We start from the raw sequence: 15,685 nt of genomic DNA, 5'->3' as shown, positions 1-15,685 counted from the left end.
ACTCCCGTGGCGATTGCCCAATATACAATTTTAAGGGGTGTCTTTGCATGTGGGAGGAAACCGGAATACAGCACAAAGATGGGGTTCACAAGTTCCTCTTGCTGTACTGCCCCGTCTCTTGGCCTCCACACAGCCCAGTGGATTTGCCCAGATTCAGAAACCTCTCCATGATCCAATTGCCTCCAAAGCAACTGAATCACAGGCGTGTGGCACCATGCCCAGTTAAAAATGTGTCCAAAGAAATAACCCACAATCGTAAAATCTGACAATAGCGGCCTCATCGTAAATAACGTATTTCCACATATTGTTGGAATTTCAAACTCACCGAGTATCAACTCTAAAGCCTCTTTGAGGAGAGTTCTTCTTGAGATACTTGATATCCATTGCCAGGAGGCAGCAATAAATACATTATTATGAAATGTATCTGTGTGACGCATTGGGTGTTATCCCCAGAAACGCAAAGGAGTTTCTCCAAGCATCATGGGTATGCTCCAAAAAAGCCAAACATTCCATCGGAGGACCTTTCTTCGAAGGAAACGTGAGACTTGGTTTGACTTTCGTGGGTAAAGCGCATGAGAATAAAAAAAATTATAATATAAATGTGGTCGTGGGGCGGTGGCCCAGTGACGAGCGCACCTGTGCTATGAACCTGCCAACCCGAGTTCGATTTCAGGCTAAGAACATCGGTGTTGAGCGACATCTGAACCAGTCCCAACCACCTCCGCCATGTTAATGAAAACACACGAACCAGCGTTAAAGTGTGCTCAATACCACTTCCAATGACCAAAAGTGCATACACAGGGGGCCTTCAACCAGCACTGGATAAGCCAAGGGCTGGAAAAAACTTAATCATTGCAAACATAATAACATTGAGTATTCCTTCCATCAGATCTACATAAAACAGAGCTATATAAAAGCATAATAAACGTCATATTATTTCAAATATGCATATATATTAAATAAACATTGTAAGGCGTCAAATCATTGGAATGCCTACATGGGCATTTTAAGCAGAATTACAAGATGAATATGGGAGAAAAAACCGCAACTCAGAAAAGTTTTTGCTGAGCAATGCTATGCTATGAGACTAAGGTTTTTATCATCGGCTTTCCATGTCCCATTGGCTGTCTGAGGCACAGCACCACTTTCTAGCCAGCACATACATCTTTATAATGCTGTAGCTGAGTGCATTCACAGGAACAGCAGCAATCTTTCTTGGTGAAAATAAAATGGAAGAGAAGAGGGCTGAAGCATCACTCTGTGTTTATTTAAGACTGAATGTAGGATACTTTGCAAAGTGGGCACATATTGATCACAGCCAAATGAGATGCAGTATATAATCTCAAGAAAAGTTTTTTAGGTAATTAATAGATTTGGATGTTTGTCTAATATTGAGCGTTGTTGTCTGTGGATGGAACAGAGAAAGCTGTGTAAATTCCCCATGCCCATGACAGTGACCAGCGTAGACTTCCTAGGTAGGCATGGCACCAGCAGGTACGACTTGATTTTCTTTACCAACCTCAGAGAGAAGATGATGATGATTGATGGAGCTGAGTCAACCCTACTTCTTTCAATACAAGATCGCACAATCCTACATCAGCTTGAAATTATATTGCAAACATTGCCCAGTTAAAATCTTGGCTATTCGACACTTAGAAACAAACACCTTGCATGATATTTTGAGAATTAGTATCTTGTTTCACTCTACCAACAATGTGACGTGTCAACGATCCAGTGGTGGAAATTCAGGCATGGTGTCACTCATGTGCACATGGAAAAATGAAGCTTGAATTTTTCTTGGATCGCACCCTTTTCTCAATTTGTTACGTTTGGTGAAAGAGTCAACAGCTGAGCATCTAATTCTGCTCTATTCGTATTCACATGTTGGTCAGAGGATCCCAACCTCTCCTTCTCAGCGTCTATGCCACTACACAATGTGTATTGACTGAAATGCATTTTACAATCAGTGAATGTTAAGGGATCATCTCTAACCTTGCAATGCTTCAATTTAACAGCAAATTAATAAAGCCAGGAGGTGTGATCTTGAAAATAACAAACTAGAATTTTGAGTGCCACCCTTGTTTGCATTTTGCTGATTCAATGTATGACCTGCCAATACTTTTAACTTTGCATTCAAGTTCACAGTTCGTGCTGACCTCAGTGCTAGCGTCATCAACAAAAATACTCTACCGTATCAGGGGGCACAAACGATTCAAGTTGGAGCGCCCTGCAAGGTAAGGGAATAAACAGCTCACGATCATCATCAGCCATGATCAACCCACTGCTGCATGAAGGCCTCCCCCTAGCCGTTAGCATCTCTCATAGTCCTGTGATGTAGCAATCCACCGAGCAGCTGCACAGGAGCCGAATTCATCGCTACATCTCTGCGGCGGACACTCCTTTGGCTGCCACGCCAAAGTGTGTCTCGACCGTCCTTCTCACAAAATGTCCTGCCCAAGCCCACTTCTTCTTCTGAGCAGTTCGCCGTCTTTGACTCATCCAAGTAATCCTCTTAATGTCTCTCATTGTTATCCCAAATATGCTTCTCTCCATTCTTATTTGTTCACTTATTAGTGTTTGGCTCTGTTTTCTTTCTTAAGGTCCATGTTTTGGATCGATGTCACGGTGAGTATTATGCCCTGATTAAAAACGTTTCTTCATTAAGCAGATTGAGATGTTGATTTTCATTATCAAGTTAAGCCAAAGAAAAGCATTCCAACCCACCCAAAAGAAAAATCTACATTCAAATAGCATAACAAATAACGGTGACACTGGGCAGCAGGGCTGATTACAAGAAGCACCGCATGTTGTAACAAGCTTGCGCTGCCAGATATGCCCAGTCACCACCGCGGCCAAAAAGGCCAATGCAAAAGTCACTCGGCAAGTGTGTTAAATCCCACAAAATGTACACTGCGTACGCTTGGAGTAAATTTACTGCATTATGTTGGGCCCATGCTTTATGATGCAGATTTATCTTTTAAATTAGTAATTTAATTATGTTGCGTTTTAATCGCCACTCGCCAACACGTGCTATAGCGGCTACATTATGTAACGCTACAGCAGTTAAGAATCCAAGAACATTATTGTTCAAAGGCATCCTCTTACCTCTGGACTATTAAGACTAAACCGAAACAACACAGCCCATCAAAGCTTGAACACGCTGAACGGCAATGCTGCAGCATTTTACCATTGTAATTCCTCCAACATACGCTGGCAAGTAACACTTATTGTTTGGCAGGAAACAAGTGCAGGCCAAAAGCCCCAATTTTCCTATACGTTGATGCGGCTGAAGAGAGGTCGTCAGTGGGTAAAATTTGCCAGGAAGTTGTGAGAACTGAACAGCTAAACTAAACATTTACCGACATTATTGGTAAATAATAGTGGCCCTTTAAATGTGTATGGTATTTGGTGAAGAGTTTACAGACAGCCCTTTACCCTTTACAACTTACATCCCCTTTGTAAATCCACTACTGGTCAGGATGGAATCCCCTCTCCCTGTTGGTCCATGGGGGCTCATGTGACCATACTTTACCACACTGGTTAATACAGGTGGTAAAGGGGTGGCTACAAACCGGTTCATATATCACTCGCCACTGATGATAGCTGTGGCCAGGAATCCAATTCAGGTTGCCGGGTTCAGAGCACAGCGCATGAACAACTGCCCACCGTGCCACCAATTTCCCCAAAAACCGTAACTGAATGGACTCCATAATGGTGACTTGATGGAATCCATCAAGTGCAACTTATTTTGAATTAATATTTAACACAACTGACTGCAACGAATGTAAACAGTAATAATTCACAGTCCTTTGTCAATCTACTGCTGGATGAAGCCCTCTCCTAAACATGTTGGTCATGGCGTTTGTTTGAGGATATTTTCCACGCTGGTCAGAGTGGGTCGTTGAAAGGCGGAAGGGGGGACAGAACCACATCAGATATAATTCCCCAACGGTGTTGGTCATGGCTGGGAAAACAACGTGGCTTGAAACCCCTCCACCCCCTTACCTTCCTAATGAGTAATTAACAAACGCACCACCGTACTCCGTGATGATATGGCAGTGTATGAGTTGCTTCTCATGGTACCTCAAGCCCTACTGCTGATTCAACTCTCAGCCCTGCCACTATTGGCGCCTCAAAGGCCCTCACGTGCATAAAGAAAAACATCAATATAAATATCGATTATTCTTTCGGTTTTTCGGTAAAGTCACGTAGATAGTTTTTAAAAAAATAATAAAAAATTACCAAAAACTACGACGTTTCGATCGCAACACAAGCGTTCGTCATCAGGAAGAAAAAAAAGAGGGGGAAAGCTGCTGAAGAAGGCTGTTTTAAAGGTTTAAAACGGGTGTAGCCCAAGGGTCATAAACTAAGTGGGCGGGGCTAGTGATGTTAATGTGAGAAATCAGCATGTTAATGGTAGATAGCAGAGAAGCCACCGAGCTCGACGTTGCTGCTCTGCGATCTCCCATTAACATGTGAATCTTTCACATTAACACAGCCACCTCCGCGCCCTCGTCATGGAGGTCGTCCTCCGATCTTATATTAACATGCTAATTTCTCACTTTAACATCACTACTTCGTTTATGACCCTTGGGCTACACCCATTTTAAACCTTTAAAACAGCCTGCCTCAGCAACTTTCTCCCTCTTTTTTCTTCCTGATGACGAACGCTTGTGTTGCGATCGAAACGTGGTAGTTTTTTGTATCTTTTGTTCTTTTCTTTGAACCTATCTATGTGACTTTACCGAAAGACCCAAAGAATATGAATTCCTGCAGTCACGAAAGCTTTAAGTCAATATTTAAATATCGATTATAAATTCCTTCCTTGGAGTGATGTAAGTGTATGCTGAGAAATTATGGACCGTCCTGGAGACTTGTTAAAAGAACAAAAAAATGATGCACACCAATATTTCAATGCATGGCACGGCTGTAAATTAATCAAACATGACACGTGATGACGATTTTTACCCCCTCATATAAGTGAATTTTGTCCAGGTTCTCCAGTCTCCTCCCATACAAAGCCAAATGCACATAAATCGAATTGCCAAAGCATCCTGATGTAGCAGAACTCTCCTCATCAAAGTATCTTGTGGATTTCTTTGGTAAATATTTTGCATTATGAGTCACTGCAACTGTCATATGTCCAATACCCACAAGGTAACTCTTAAAACGACAGATAACTATGGGAGTTGCAATGCATGGATTTCTAACAATCCTTAGGATCAAGATACATGTGAAGCCTGCAGCAACTCCAAGCGACATCATTTACCACAACACGAAGCAAATTAGTTGCATCTTGAGTCGAACCATGACTATTCATGAAACCGGCAAAGCGGTGAATCATCACACCTCAACAGACAGCTCACAATTGCTATGCCTTGTCTGAAAAATCGCTTCCATCCTCCCCTTTGCTACTGCTGTGGCAAGGACGTCAAGTGATCTCATCTCCCCCAAATCTCCCTTCTGCTCCAGCAACAAAACCCAGAGGCAAAAATTTGCGGCCCCATTTCATGACGTTCAATCATCTATTTGTTGAAACCGACCCTAAAACTGTGCTCGTATCTTTGTACACGATAACCTAAGTTTAAATGGTCACATTACATTAATCAATGCCAGCCCTTTGCCCGAACGTTAGCGGAATGAAGGCCTTCCCATGCTCTTCGGGTCATGGGGCTGTTCGGACACACTTTACCACACAGGTCAGTGCAGGGTTGGTGAAGCACAGGCCAGGAATGGCTCAGATATCAGTAGCCACTGATGTGAGCTCTGGCAGGGGATAGCTAGAAAGTTAAACTGCCAGGTTCGTAGCACTGCCTATGAACCACTGCACCACCCTTCCTCCAAATGTTTATTATACTGGTAGGAACCTCCTGGTTACACCAACCCACAGGGGATTAATGTGTCCGTCGTGCAGGGAGGGGCTGGGTGAGGAGAGAGGGGCTGGGTGGGGAAGAGAGGGTGGGGTGGGGAGGGGCTGGGTGGTGGAGGGTGGGTCTGGGTGGGGAGGGGAGGGTGGGGAGGGGCTGGGTGGGGAGAGTGGGGCTGGGTGGGGGGTGGGAGGGGTGGGGCTGGGTGGGGAGGGGCTGGTCACTCCGTGGTGCCCTTATAAAACTCAAAGTTTAACCTACTCACACCGGCTTGTGCCCGCCCTCACAGTCGGGCATATTTGCAGAATACACCACGCCGCCGTTGGCCCTGGCCATTGACCGAGCAACCCAACGTTCCTACCAGCTCCCTCCGCTGGAATGTGTTATATACAGTATTTCTACTTTAATTCCAAATGTTACTGTCATTATAGCACACCTTTGACACAGGCAGAATATCTAACTACCTTAACCACATAAGTTGTAGATATAGTGTATGCCAGCAGAACACTTGAATTGTACAAGTATTGACTCATCGCCTCCCTATAGTGGTTGGTAAAAACAAATAAGCACTACCTGGTACTGTAAGTGGCACCCCCAGATAAGAAGATGTTGATGAGGGACTCCGTGGGAGCTCTGTTGACCATGACTCTCGACCACCATGCATAGGAGTGATTTTTTTAGGCTGCCGAGAGGTGTGTGTGTATAGGTCGACTCAGCCTCGTATGAGTACCTCGTGTGGTGTGTACATATCTCCACTAGGGAGACAAAAGTGGCCAACCCACCCCCCTGTGCTGTGCTGGCCTTCATAGGAATCGCTAAAAGCGCTTGCCCCAACAGTCTGTTTAGGTTATACAATATAGGGGGGGGGTATCTTTGTCTTTGGTGAGAATGATTGCCATTTTTAAAAGGCATCCCCTTTGGTCTCGCCATGGGAATGTTGCGTTATCACAGCCAGTTCAGAACTCAAACTCTGTTGCTCTCTTTAAGAGAAATTGCCCCCCCCCCCTCTCCTTCAATCCCCCCACCCCACTCAGCCCCCCCCCCCCACTCAGCCCCCCACCCCATTCAGCCAAACACCACCCCATTCAGCCCCCCACCCCACTCAGCCCCCCACCCCACTCAGCCCCCCACCCCATTCAGCCAAACACCACCCCATTCAGCCCCCCACCCCACTCAGCCCCCCCTACCCACCCTGCCCCCCACCCCACTCAGCCCCCCACCCCATTCAGCCCCCCACCCCACTCAGCCCCCCACCCCATTCAGCCAAACACCACCCCATTCAGCCCCCCACCCCACTCAGCCCCCCCTATCCACCCTGCCCCCACCCCACTCAGCCCCCCCACCCCATTCAGCCCAACACCACCCAATTCAGCCCCCTCACCCCACTCAGCCCCCCCTACCCACCCTGCCCCCCAAGCAGGAACAGCGAACTTCCCTTGCACTGGGGTAGGGAAGTGAGCAGAATGAATGTTCCCCGTTCAAGATATCAACGAACTCTGTGCCCTGCCCATAGCAGTTTGGAGACGTTCACCCATCGGCCGATGGCCGATACAAACGTGACACGAGACGTGAACGTGTTGCATGGCGGTATTTAAAAACGTGGAGCGATTAAATCGTTGCCTTCGACAAATCCCACGTGTGATCCATTTTCCAGACGTGTTTCCTCTATTGAAGTGAATCAATTCATAATAATCCACGTTTAGCGTACCAAGCGCAGAAACACGATGCGTACCATACAACTATTAACCAAAATAAATAAATAAAAGATCGTACGCAGTGTTATGCAATAACAGTACCACGTTCCTACAAAACACGCTATTAACGATTAAACATAAACAGTCAACTTCCACCCGATTACACAAATCACTTCTCTGTGTGCACAGACGCGACACTTCAACGTATATATTTATAACGGTACGTTCATTTTAAAAAATCGTACAAATATTTAGTTTTACACGTGCTCGTCTAGAGGGAGGAAACTTAAGTATATAACGCGGTGACACGGGGGAGTCAATTGAGATGAAATCCTCTCCGCTTTTTGCGCTTTTCTTCCGCAACCGCGACGTTTCAAGGACCCCCCCCACCACCAGACCCCCCCCCCCCCCCCGCTCCGTGCAAAACGCGGAGCAGATTTCACCCCCTACCCCCCCCAGCTCCGTGCTCTACCCCGCAGAGGACCCCCCCCCTGGACCCCAACGCACGCTACAACAAATACAAGCTAAGGGGGGGGGGGGCAAATAACCCAAACCCCGTAGCAAAGAACGTGGCATTGTTATTTTTTAATAAATCCCACAACTTCCCAAAGCTTAACTAGTTTCACGCAGTAAACTCGCGTCCCTCTCATCATCAAAGTCAAAATAATCGTGCCCCTTAGCGCTGCGTGTTGACGGCGCTACATTGTACACAATGCGGACACCCCCTCACACACACAAACACACACAACCATGCCGCTCGAAATACAACAAGAACACTTAAACAGTAACACCGTCGTGCCCGTGTTTTAAAGTAACAGCGGAAAGATCACAAAAACCACAGCAAAATTCACTGCGGCCCCCCCCCCCCTCTGTTTTCAACGCAAATTCCACGTTGAGCTCTCCCCGCGGGCCCCCCCTTCTTTCCTAGCCGCTCTACCGGGCCAACGCCGCTTCACGCGGCCAAGGTGAGAACGCCAAGAGGGGGGGGGGGGTGGTCAAACGCGTGAGGTTGGCGAGATTACGACTGGTGACAGGCATGTTTGTGACGATGTTTGTGACGATGATGATGATGATGTTGACGACTCGTGTGGTATTCCCCTCACCTCCTCGCCCGAGCAGTCCGTCTGCTGTCGGCACGCACGCCACAAGCAGCAGCCGCACCGCGAGGCCCAGCGAGCGGGAAACCATCCCGGCCATGCTGCTCTCTCTCCTCTCTTCTCTCTCTCTCGTCTTTAAACACCAACTTCGTCTTCTTCTCTCCTCCTCGTAATCTTCTCAAATATCTTCTGATTCTCCTCCTCCTCCTTGTCGTCGTCTTTCCTCCTCGTCCCGTCTCTCTCCGTGGCACCGCCGCCTCTGCGAGCGACGCTGCCCAGGACTGTGGTGGTTGTGGTTTGAGTGGCAGTCAGAGGGGGCGGGGTTAGGGTCGTGTGGGGGGGGCGGGGCGGGGGGGGGCGGTAGCGTGGGGGGGGGGGCAGGGGGGCGGTAGCGTGGGGGGGGGGGTAGCGTGAGGGGCGGGGGGGGGTAGCGTGTGAGGGGGGCGGGGGGTAGCGTGGGGGGGGGGTAGCGGGGGGGGGTAGCGGTAGCGGGGGGGGTAGCGTAGGGGGGTAGCGTGGGGGGGGTAGCGTGGGGGGGGGGACGGTAGTGTGGGGGGGGCGGTAGCGTGGTGGTTTTTGACTGCATGGGGACGCAATGGCCACGGGGATGCGCTCTCTCGTCACTGAACTTGGTCTGGAATCGCCACAAAGACAAAGATCCCCCGGGTAGCCTGTAACAGGGTGTAGGGGCAAGTGCTGTTAGCGAGTAGCACATACAGACAACACAACAAAGACAAAGATCCCCGTGTAGATTTAACAGGCTGTAGGGGGCAAGTGCTGTTAGCGAGCACCTATGATGGCCGGCACTGTGCCACACGGAGGTGGTTGGTGGGCAGCACCACACCCGGCCGCCTTTGTCTCCCCCGGTAGCGATGTTTTTACTACACATCGAACCGGGTGACTCATTTGAGGCTGAGTCGACCTAGGGAGAGGCCGGCCCAGGACCGGTTCCAGATGATCGTCACCGATGTTGGCCGTGAGCGGGAAATCGAACAGCACACCTACGTCTAGGTCGACTCAGCCTAAAAATGTTGAGCGCTATCCCGTTACGAACTGCAAATCCAGGCTCACCCGCCACTCAAAACCTTGCAAACTGCCGGACAAACGTTCCCCTCGCCCCGTAATTTGAAGCAGATATCAGTGGGCACTTGTGATCGATTTGTGGCAGGAAAACCGAAGTCCAGTAGCCAAAGGTTGAGTAGTCTCATTCTGTAGTTGTGTGTATCAGTGGCGCATGGCTGTGAACCCCTCATCAGTGCCCTAGTTCACTACAGACCAATTCAGACCTCATTGGTCACCCCGTGTACATTATAAATCTCAACGTCCATCCGACAAAGTCCCATCGGCAAGAGATAAACACAAATAGACATTTTTTTTGCACGAACTGAAACGGCTGGACGCCGTATGGACCTAAAAACTCAATTTCTCTGTACAAGAATAGTACTGGGTAAACCGAATGGGTTGACAGCGATGGTGGCGTAGTGACCGCCTTACCAGTGGCGTAGTAACTACATTATCAGTGGCGTAGTAACTACATTATCAGTGGCATAGTAACTACATTATCAGTGGCGTAGTAACTACATTATCAGTGGTGTAGTGACTACATTATCAGTGGTGTAGTAACTACATTATCAGTGGTGTAGTAACTACATTATCAGTGGTGTAGTATCTACATTATCAGTGGCGTAGTAACTACATTATCAGTGGTGTAGTAACTACATTACCAGTGGTGTAGTAACTACATTATCAGTGGCGTAGTAACTACATTATCAGTGGTGTAGTAACTACATTATCAGTGGTGTAGTGACTACATTATCAGTGGCGTAGTAACCAGAGGTGGGACAAAGTCATTGTTATGCAAGTCCAAGTCGAGTCGCAAGTCATCAAATTCATGACTCGAGTCTGACTCGAGTCCAAGTCACATGACTCGAGTCCACATCTCATAGGTGGGACAAAGTCATTGTTATGCAAGTCCAAGTCGAGTCGCAAGTCATCAAATTCATGACACGAGTCTGACTCGAGTCCAAGTCACATGACTCGAGTCCACACCTCTGGTAGTAACTACATTACCAGTGGCGTAGTGACTACATTATCAGTGGTGTAGTGACTACATTACCAGTGGCGTAGTGACTACATTATCAGTGGTGTAGTGACTACATTATCAGTGGCGTAGTAACTACATTACCAGTGGCGTAGTGACTACATTATCAGTGGTGTAGTGACTACATTATCAGTGGTGTAGTGACTACATTATCAGTGGTGTAGTAACTACATTATCAGTGGTGTAGTGACTACATTATCAGTGGTGTAGTGACTACATTATCAGTGGCGTAGTGACTACATTATCAGTGGTGTAGTAACTACATTATCAGTGGCGTAGTAACTGCATGACACTGTGTAACAAGCAAAAAAATTGTCCCTGGGTAGTAAGTGTTATTTCCTAATTGCTTATGCCTCAAAGGTACAGAAAATGGCTAGTATTCCCCACAAACTTTGCTTTTGTGACCGGGACAGTGATACTTTGAAAATTACCTATTTTCAATGAGAAAACGTGTGCATTTGTGTCATTCATTGACATGCATTCCTGGTCACAAAAGCTACGTTTGTGGGGAATAATAGACATTTTCTATATTGTTTAGACATAAGCAATTAATAAAATTGCACTTCGTACCCAGGAACAAAAATTGTCTTACAAAGTGTTATCAGCCCAGGGTGGGTGCGACAATCGGTCAGTCTCGCACGGTCGCACCTAGGAGACAAATCGATATCACAGCTCCTCTTTGCCTAATCACAAAATAAGTTGTTGTTGTTGTTGTTCTTTTTACACTGTTGTTGAAAACATATCTCGTGATGGTTTTCAAGGAGGGGGGCCCAACTCGGAGCTTTGGGGGGGTGGCAAGGCACCCCCTGCCCCCAAGCTCGTTACACTACCGGTGTGTATGTATTTTATTTGGTTCTTTCGGTAAAGTCACGTAGATAGAAAAATAAAAAATAAAGTGTATTATTTTACTTTTATTAATTTTTATTTTATTTTTTTACCTACGTGACTTTACCGAAAAAACCTAAGAGTATGAATCCTTGCAGTCACGAAAGCTTAAAATCTAGAATGTATGGAGTACCCATAAGAAGGGTTTTTTGGGGGTTAGATCGCGTAAATATGTAAATGTCTCGTTAAAACCCGCCACCACCCGACACAGCCAACTAGTAAGAGTTGTCACATAAACAGAACGTGGCCAATTCGTCACTAGTACAGCACTAACCGGTGTGTTGGAGAGCGAGGCCACAACATTTACAATCCGAGTACTTAACGCCACTTTTATATATTTACGCGATCTCACCCCAAAAAAACCCCTCGATTATGGATGATATATTTCGCAAAAGCCTACGTGTGTATGTAGTAAGTTTATTGACACTAGGCACACACATGCTTGGTGTGCATTTGACTCTATGGAGCATCTAATCGGAGAAAACGGTAACTATTATTTTATTTATTTTCACGTTGGTGGTGCATGCCTGGAATTCGGTGGGCTTTTGGAAGCAAAGGGTTGGTGGATCACGTAGGGATTCAGCATCATCATGCGCGCGCATGGTCACTCCACTGCTGGATGAAGGCTTTTTAAAGCCGCGTCGGTCATGGGGGTTGTTCGACCATATTTGACCACTCTGTAGTTCCTGTGTGGGAGATGCCTCTTATCCTCTTATTCCTGCTGGGCTGGGCAGAGGTGGCCCGGTGATGGCAGTACAGCAAGTGGGGTTGTGAATCTGTCTGTAGAGAATTAATGAGTTTTATCCCGGTATGATAGTTTCCCACGCAAAAAATAACATTTGAGAAACGCCACAACGCAGAACCCTCTTGAAAATGGGCCTTGAGACTCATTGAGGCTTTCCTGAATATTATTGTTTACATTGCCTACGAACCCGGAGACCAGAGTTCGATTCCCGCTCACGACCAACACCGGTGACGATTATCTGAATCGGTCCTGGGCCTCCCCTAGGTCGACTCAGCCTCAAATTAATACCTGGTGCGTGTGTAAATATCGCCACTAGGGAGACAAAGGCGGCAGAGCGTGGTGCTGATCACCCACGCACTTTCCACAACAGTCTTTAAAGGTTATACGGGGGGGGGGGTGTCTTTGTCTTTGCTACCCCCCAGAGCGAATCAAGCCAGTCTTAATAGCTATTCATTGACAGCAATTTAAATCTCTCTACAGCTACGCAGGGGTTCTCTTGTGTATTATCTGTAAGCGTTGACTGGTAATGTCTATACACTGCATAGGGGTATTCACTTTTGTGAGTCGCTCTACCCTCGCATGAGTAATGGGGGCGGGGAAGACAATTGTTAGGCTGCATCACCACCGTCAACATCGATGAATCATCACCACGATTCTCGCGATGACAAAGGCCGATTTTGAATTGTAGTCTTGCTTTTTTCTACTAAAGGCAAATCAACATTTCAGCCTTAGTTACATGTTGATTCACTCACGAAGAATGCGCCTGTGTGTCAGAAGAGATACATCATTGTGTTGTGTACGCCGTGTACGCCCCCTCCCCTCCTTACTGCTCAATGTGTCAGTTACGGGAGTTTGTTGACCATACTTCACCATCTTCTTGGTTCTTTCGGTGAAGTCACGTAGAAGGGAAATAATAAAATAATAAAAATAAAACATAATAAAATAATTCTCACGTTTCGGCCACAACGCAAGCAGCCGTTCTCAGGTGAAGACCGGGTCTGTCGGGGAGACAGCGTCTGAATGAAACACCACCACGCTTGGAGCGTATATTTAAGCTGGGTTGGAAGGGGAAGAGCGCTTAAATATACGCTCCAAGCGTGGTGGTGTTTCATTCAGACGCTGTCTCCCCGACAGACCTGGTCTTCACCTGAGGACGGCTGCTTGCGTTGTGGCCGAAACGTCGTCAGAATTATTTTATTATGTTTCATTTTTATTATTATTTCCCTTCTACGTGACTTTACCGAAAGAACCAAGAAGATGAATCCCTGCAGTCACGAAAGCTTTAAATCGAAACATACTTCACCATGTTGGCTAGGATGGGTGGTGAAGAGGGGGTTGTTGGCCCAGTTCAGATATAATTTACGAAATTATGTTAGCCGATGTTATTTCAAGTTTATTTTGTGAGATATGTGGAAACACTCCATATAGGCCATACACCTACTTACTGTCCTGCCTTACAAACGCATCGGGAACCTGTAGGTGTGGCGATCAGGATAACTTAAGGGCCAGTTTAACACAGTTGGCTTTCGATACCATTATCCATACAACAGGTGTTTTGGGTTAGATCGCGTACATTTACGCGATTTAACTAAAAAAAAACCTGTATTATGGATTATTAAGGGCCTGCAACATAATTCAAATATAGGGAACAAGCACGTGCTGTTTTTTGGACTCACAGATATTTTTTGCAGCGAGAACAAATGCTGTAATTACCCCAAACATATTACAGAGAGACGCAAGAATGTCATTAGATTATACTTTCTTGAATTTTACAATCAGATGTTTGGGCTGATTATAAATGGTTGCAATGTTGTGTTACATGTTTCTAAATATTCTGCTGTTCAGGTTAGGAAGGGGCTTTCCAGGACAAGAAACTGTTTCGTCTAAAACAGAACTTGCGCAATAATTCACATTTGGCAAATGAAAACCACATCCAGTACCACCATACATCACAGCAGTCACCACAGTAATTAAAGCCATTTACGGATCATTAGCCACAGCTGTTCTACGCTTATTTTGTAATTACATATTTTCAATATTATACTTCCCCCAATCCCATTAATTTGAAAGCTATATTATAAATGTATTATTTACCATCACCAGGATATTCACCAGCAGTTGGTAGGGGTCGGAAATCTACTTTATGTAAATTAACGGTTTGACATTAAGGTTGATGGGTAGCATACGGTCACGTCCATCCACTGCTGGATGAAGGCCGCGTCGGACGTGGGAGTTGTATAACCATACTTCACTGCTCTGGTCAGTGAGAGATAGGGCGATGCCCTGGAGCGGTTTACGATATCATCCGCCTCTGAGAACTCTTTTTCCGGGAAAACGAGTGCGCTAACCACTGTGCCACTGCGCCACCCCGAGATTTAAAATGTCATTATTTTATGAACACGTAAAGAAGGCTTGTTTGTTAAAAGATCTCCAGCACGTTTCTTGTCAATGTTATGTTGTATCCAAGCAGCCCATGTCAGAGAGGCATTCCAGAACGCTCAATTACACATTTGTTTGGAAGGAAATCAAACACCTCCCTTCAACTGCACTGTGAATACTAATTACCACAATGTTTTAAGATACACAGTACTCTACATTCTGTACATTTTAGTTAACTATAGACATGTACCCAGATTACCTACAATGCATAGGCTAGATTGGTTAGTTCATTGTATTTGGACAAATATGCCAGAATGTCCAATCTTATATGTTGGAAGTCAAGCAATTGTTCAGCCCAGGAGGTGGATGGGCGACGAGAGGTTTTAGGCCTCAGTGCCCAACATTGTATGGAGGGCCTCATCCAGAAATCGGTTGACAAAAGGATTGTAGATAGGAAGGCCTCCAAGCGGTTGCCATCCCTCATGATCTCTGCGGTGGTCGTCCTCTCCTTTAGCTGCGAATTCATCAATCATGGACACCGGCCATCATCAATGGAAGCAGTGTCCTGTTCAATCGCAATTGTCAACCGCCTCTAATTAGTGTGCTCCAATCCATGTTTGTCTTTGTCTCTGGGTGGAACTCCAAACATGCTTTCCATGTTTCTTTGCAAACTTTTAGTCTGTTACATTTGCTATCAGTACACTGTCCATTACAAGGCTAGTTAATTAGTGGTAACATCTATTAGTTTTAGTAGGAATTTAAATTTGTTGAAAAGCACAAGTAGACACTGACCTTTTGAACTCATGTTTGTAATGGGTACCACACAGCAATACACTGGCACAATAATCTTTACATGATTGGAAAAATATTTCTTTGGGACTCAATGTACTACATTATTTATGGGCAATGGAGGCAGA

At 46.1% G+C, this 15,685-nt stretch overlaps 1 protein-coding gene across 2 annotated transcripts in view; it reads right to left on the bottom strand.

Moving 5' to 3' along the window:
* The window catches only part of TMEM131 (transmembrane protein 131), a 109,129-nt gene extending 100,162 nt beyond the window's left edge, over positions 1-8,967 (bottom strand). For both annotated transcript variants that reach the window (XM_078602917.1, XM_078602918.1), the window contains exon 1: positions 8,665-8,967. In XM_078602917.1, coding sequence (XP_078459043.1) covers positions 8,665-8,758 — 94 coding nt within the window. In that variant the 5' untranslated portion in view covers positions 8,759-8,967. The remainder of the gene's footprint in view (positions 1-8,664) is intronic.
* Between the last annotated feature and the right edge of the window lie 6,718 nt (positions 8,968-15,685).

Source organism: Lampetra planeri, chromosome 19 (assembly GCF_965212315.1).
Source record: "Lampetra planeri chromosome 19, kcLamPlan1.2.h2, whole genome shotgun sequence".
NCBI lineage: Eukaryota > Metazoa > Chordata > Hyperoartia > Petromyzontiformes > Petromyzontidae > Lampetra > Lampetra planeri.
The sequence above is the reverse complement of the archived record's forward strand: the minus strand, read 5'-3'. Positions and strand labels throughout refer to the sequence as shown.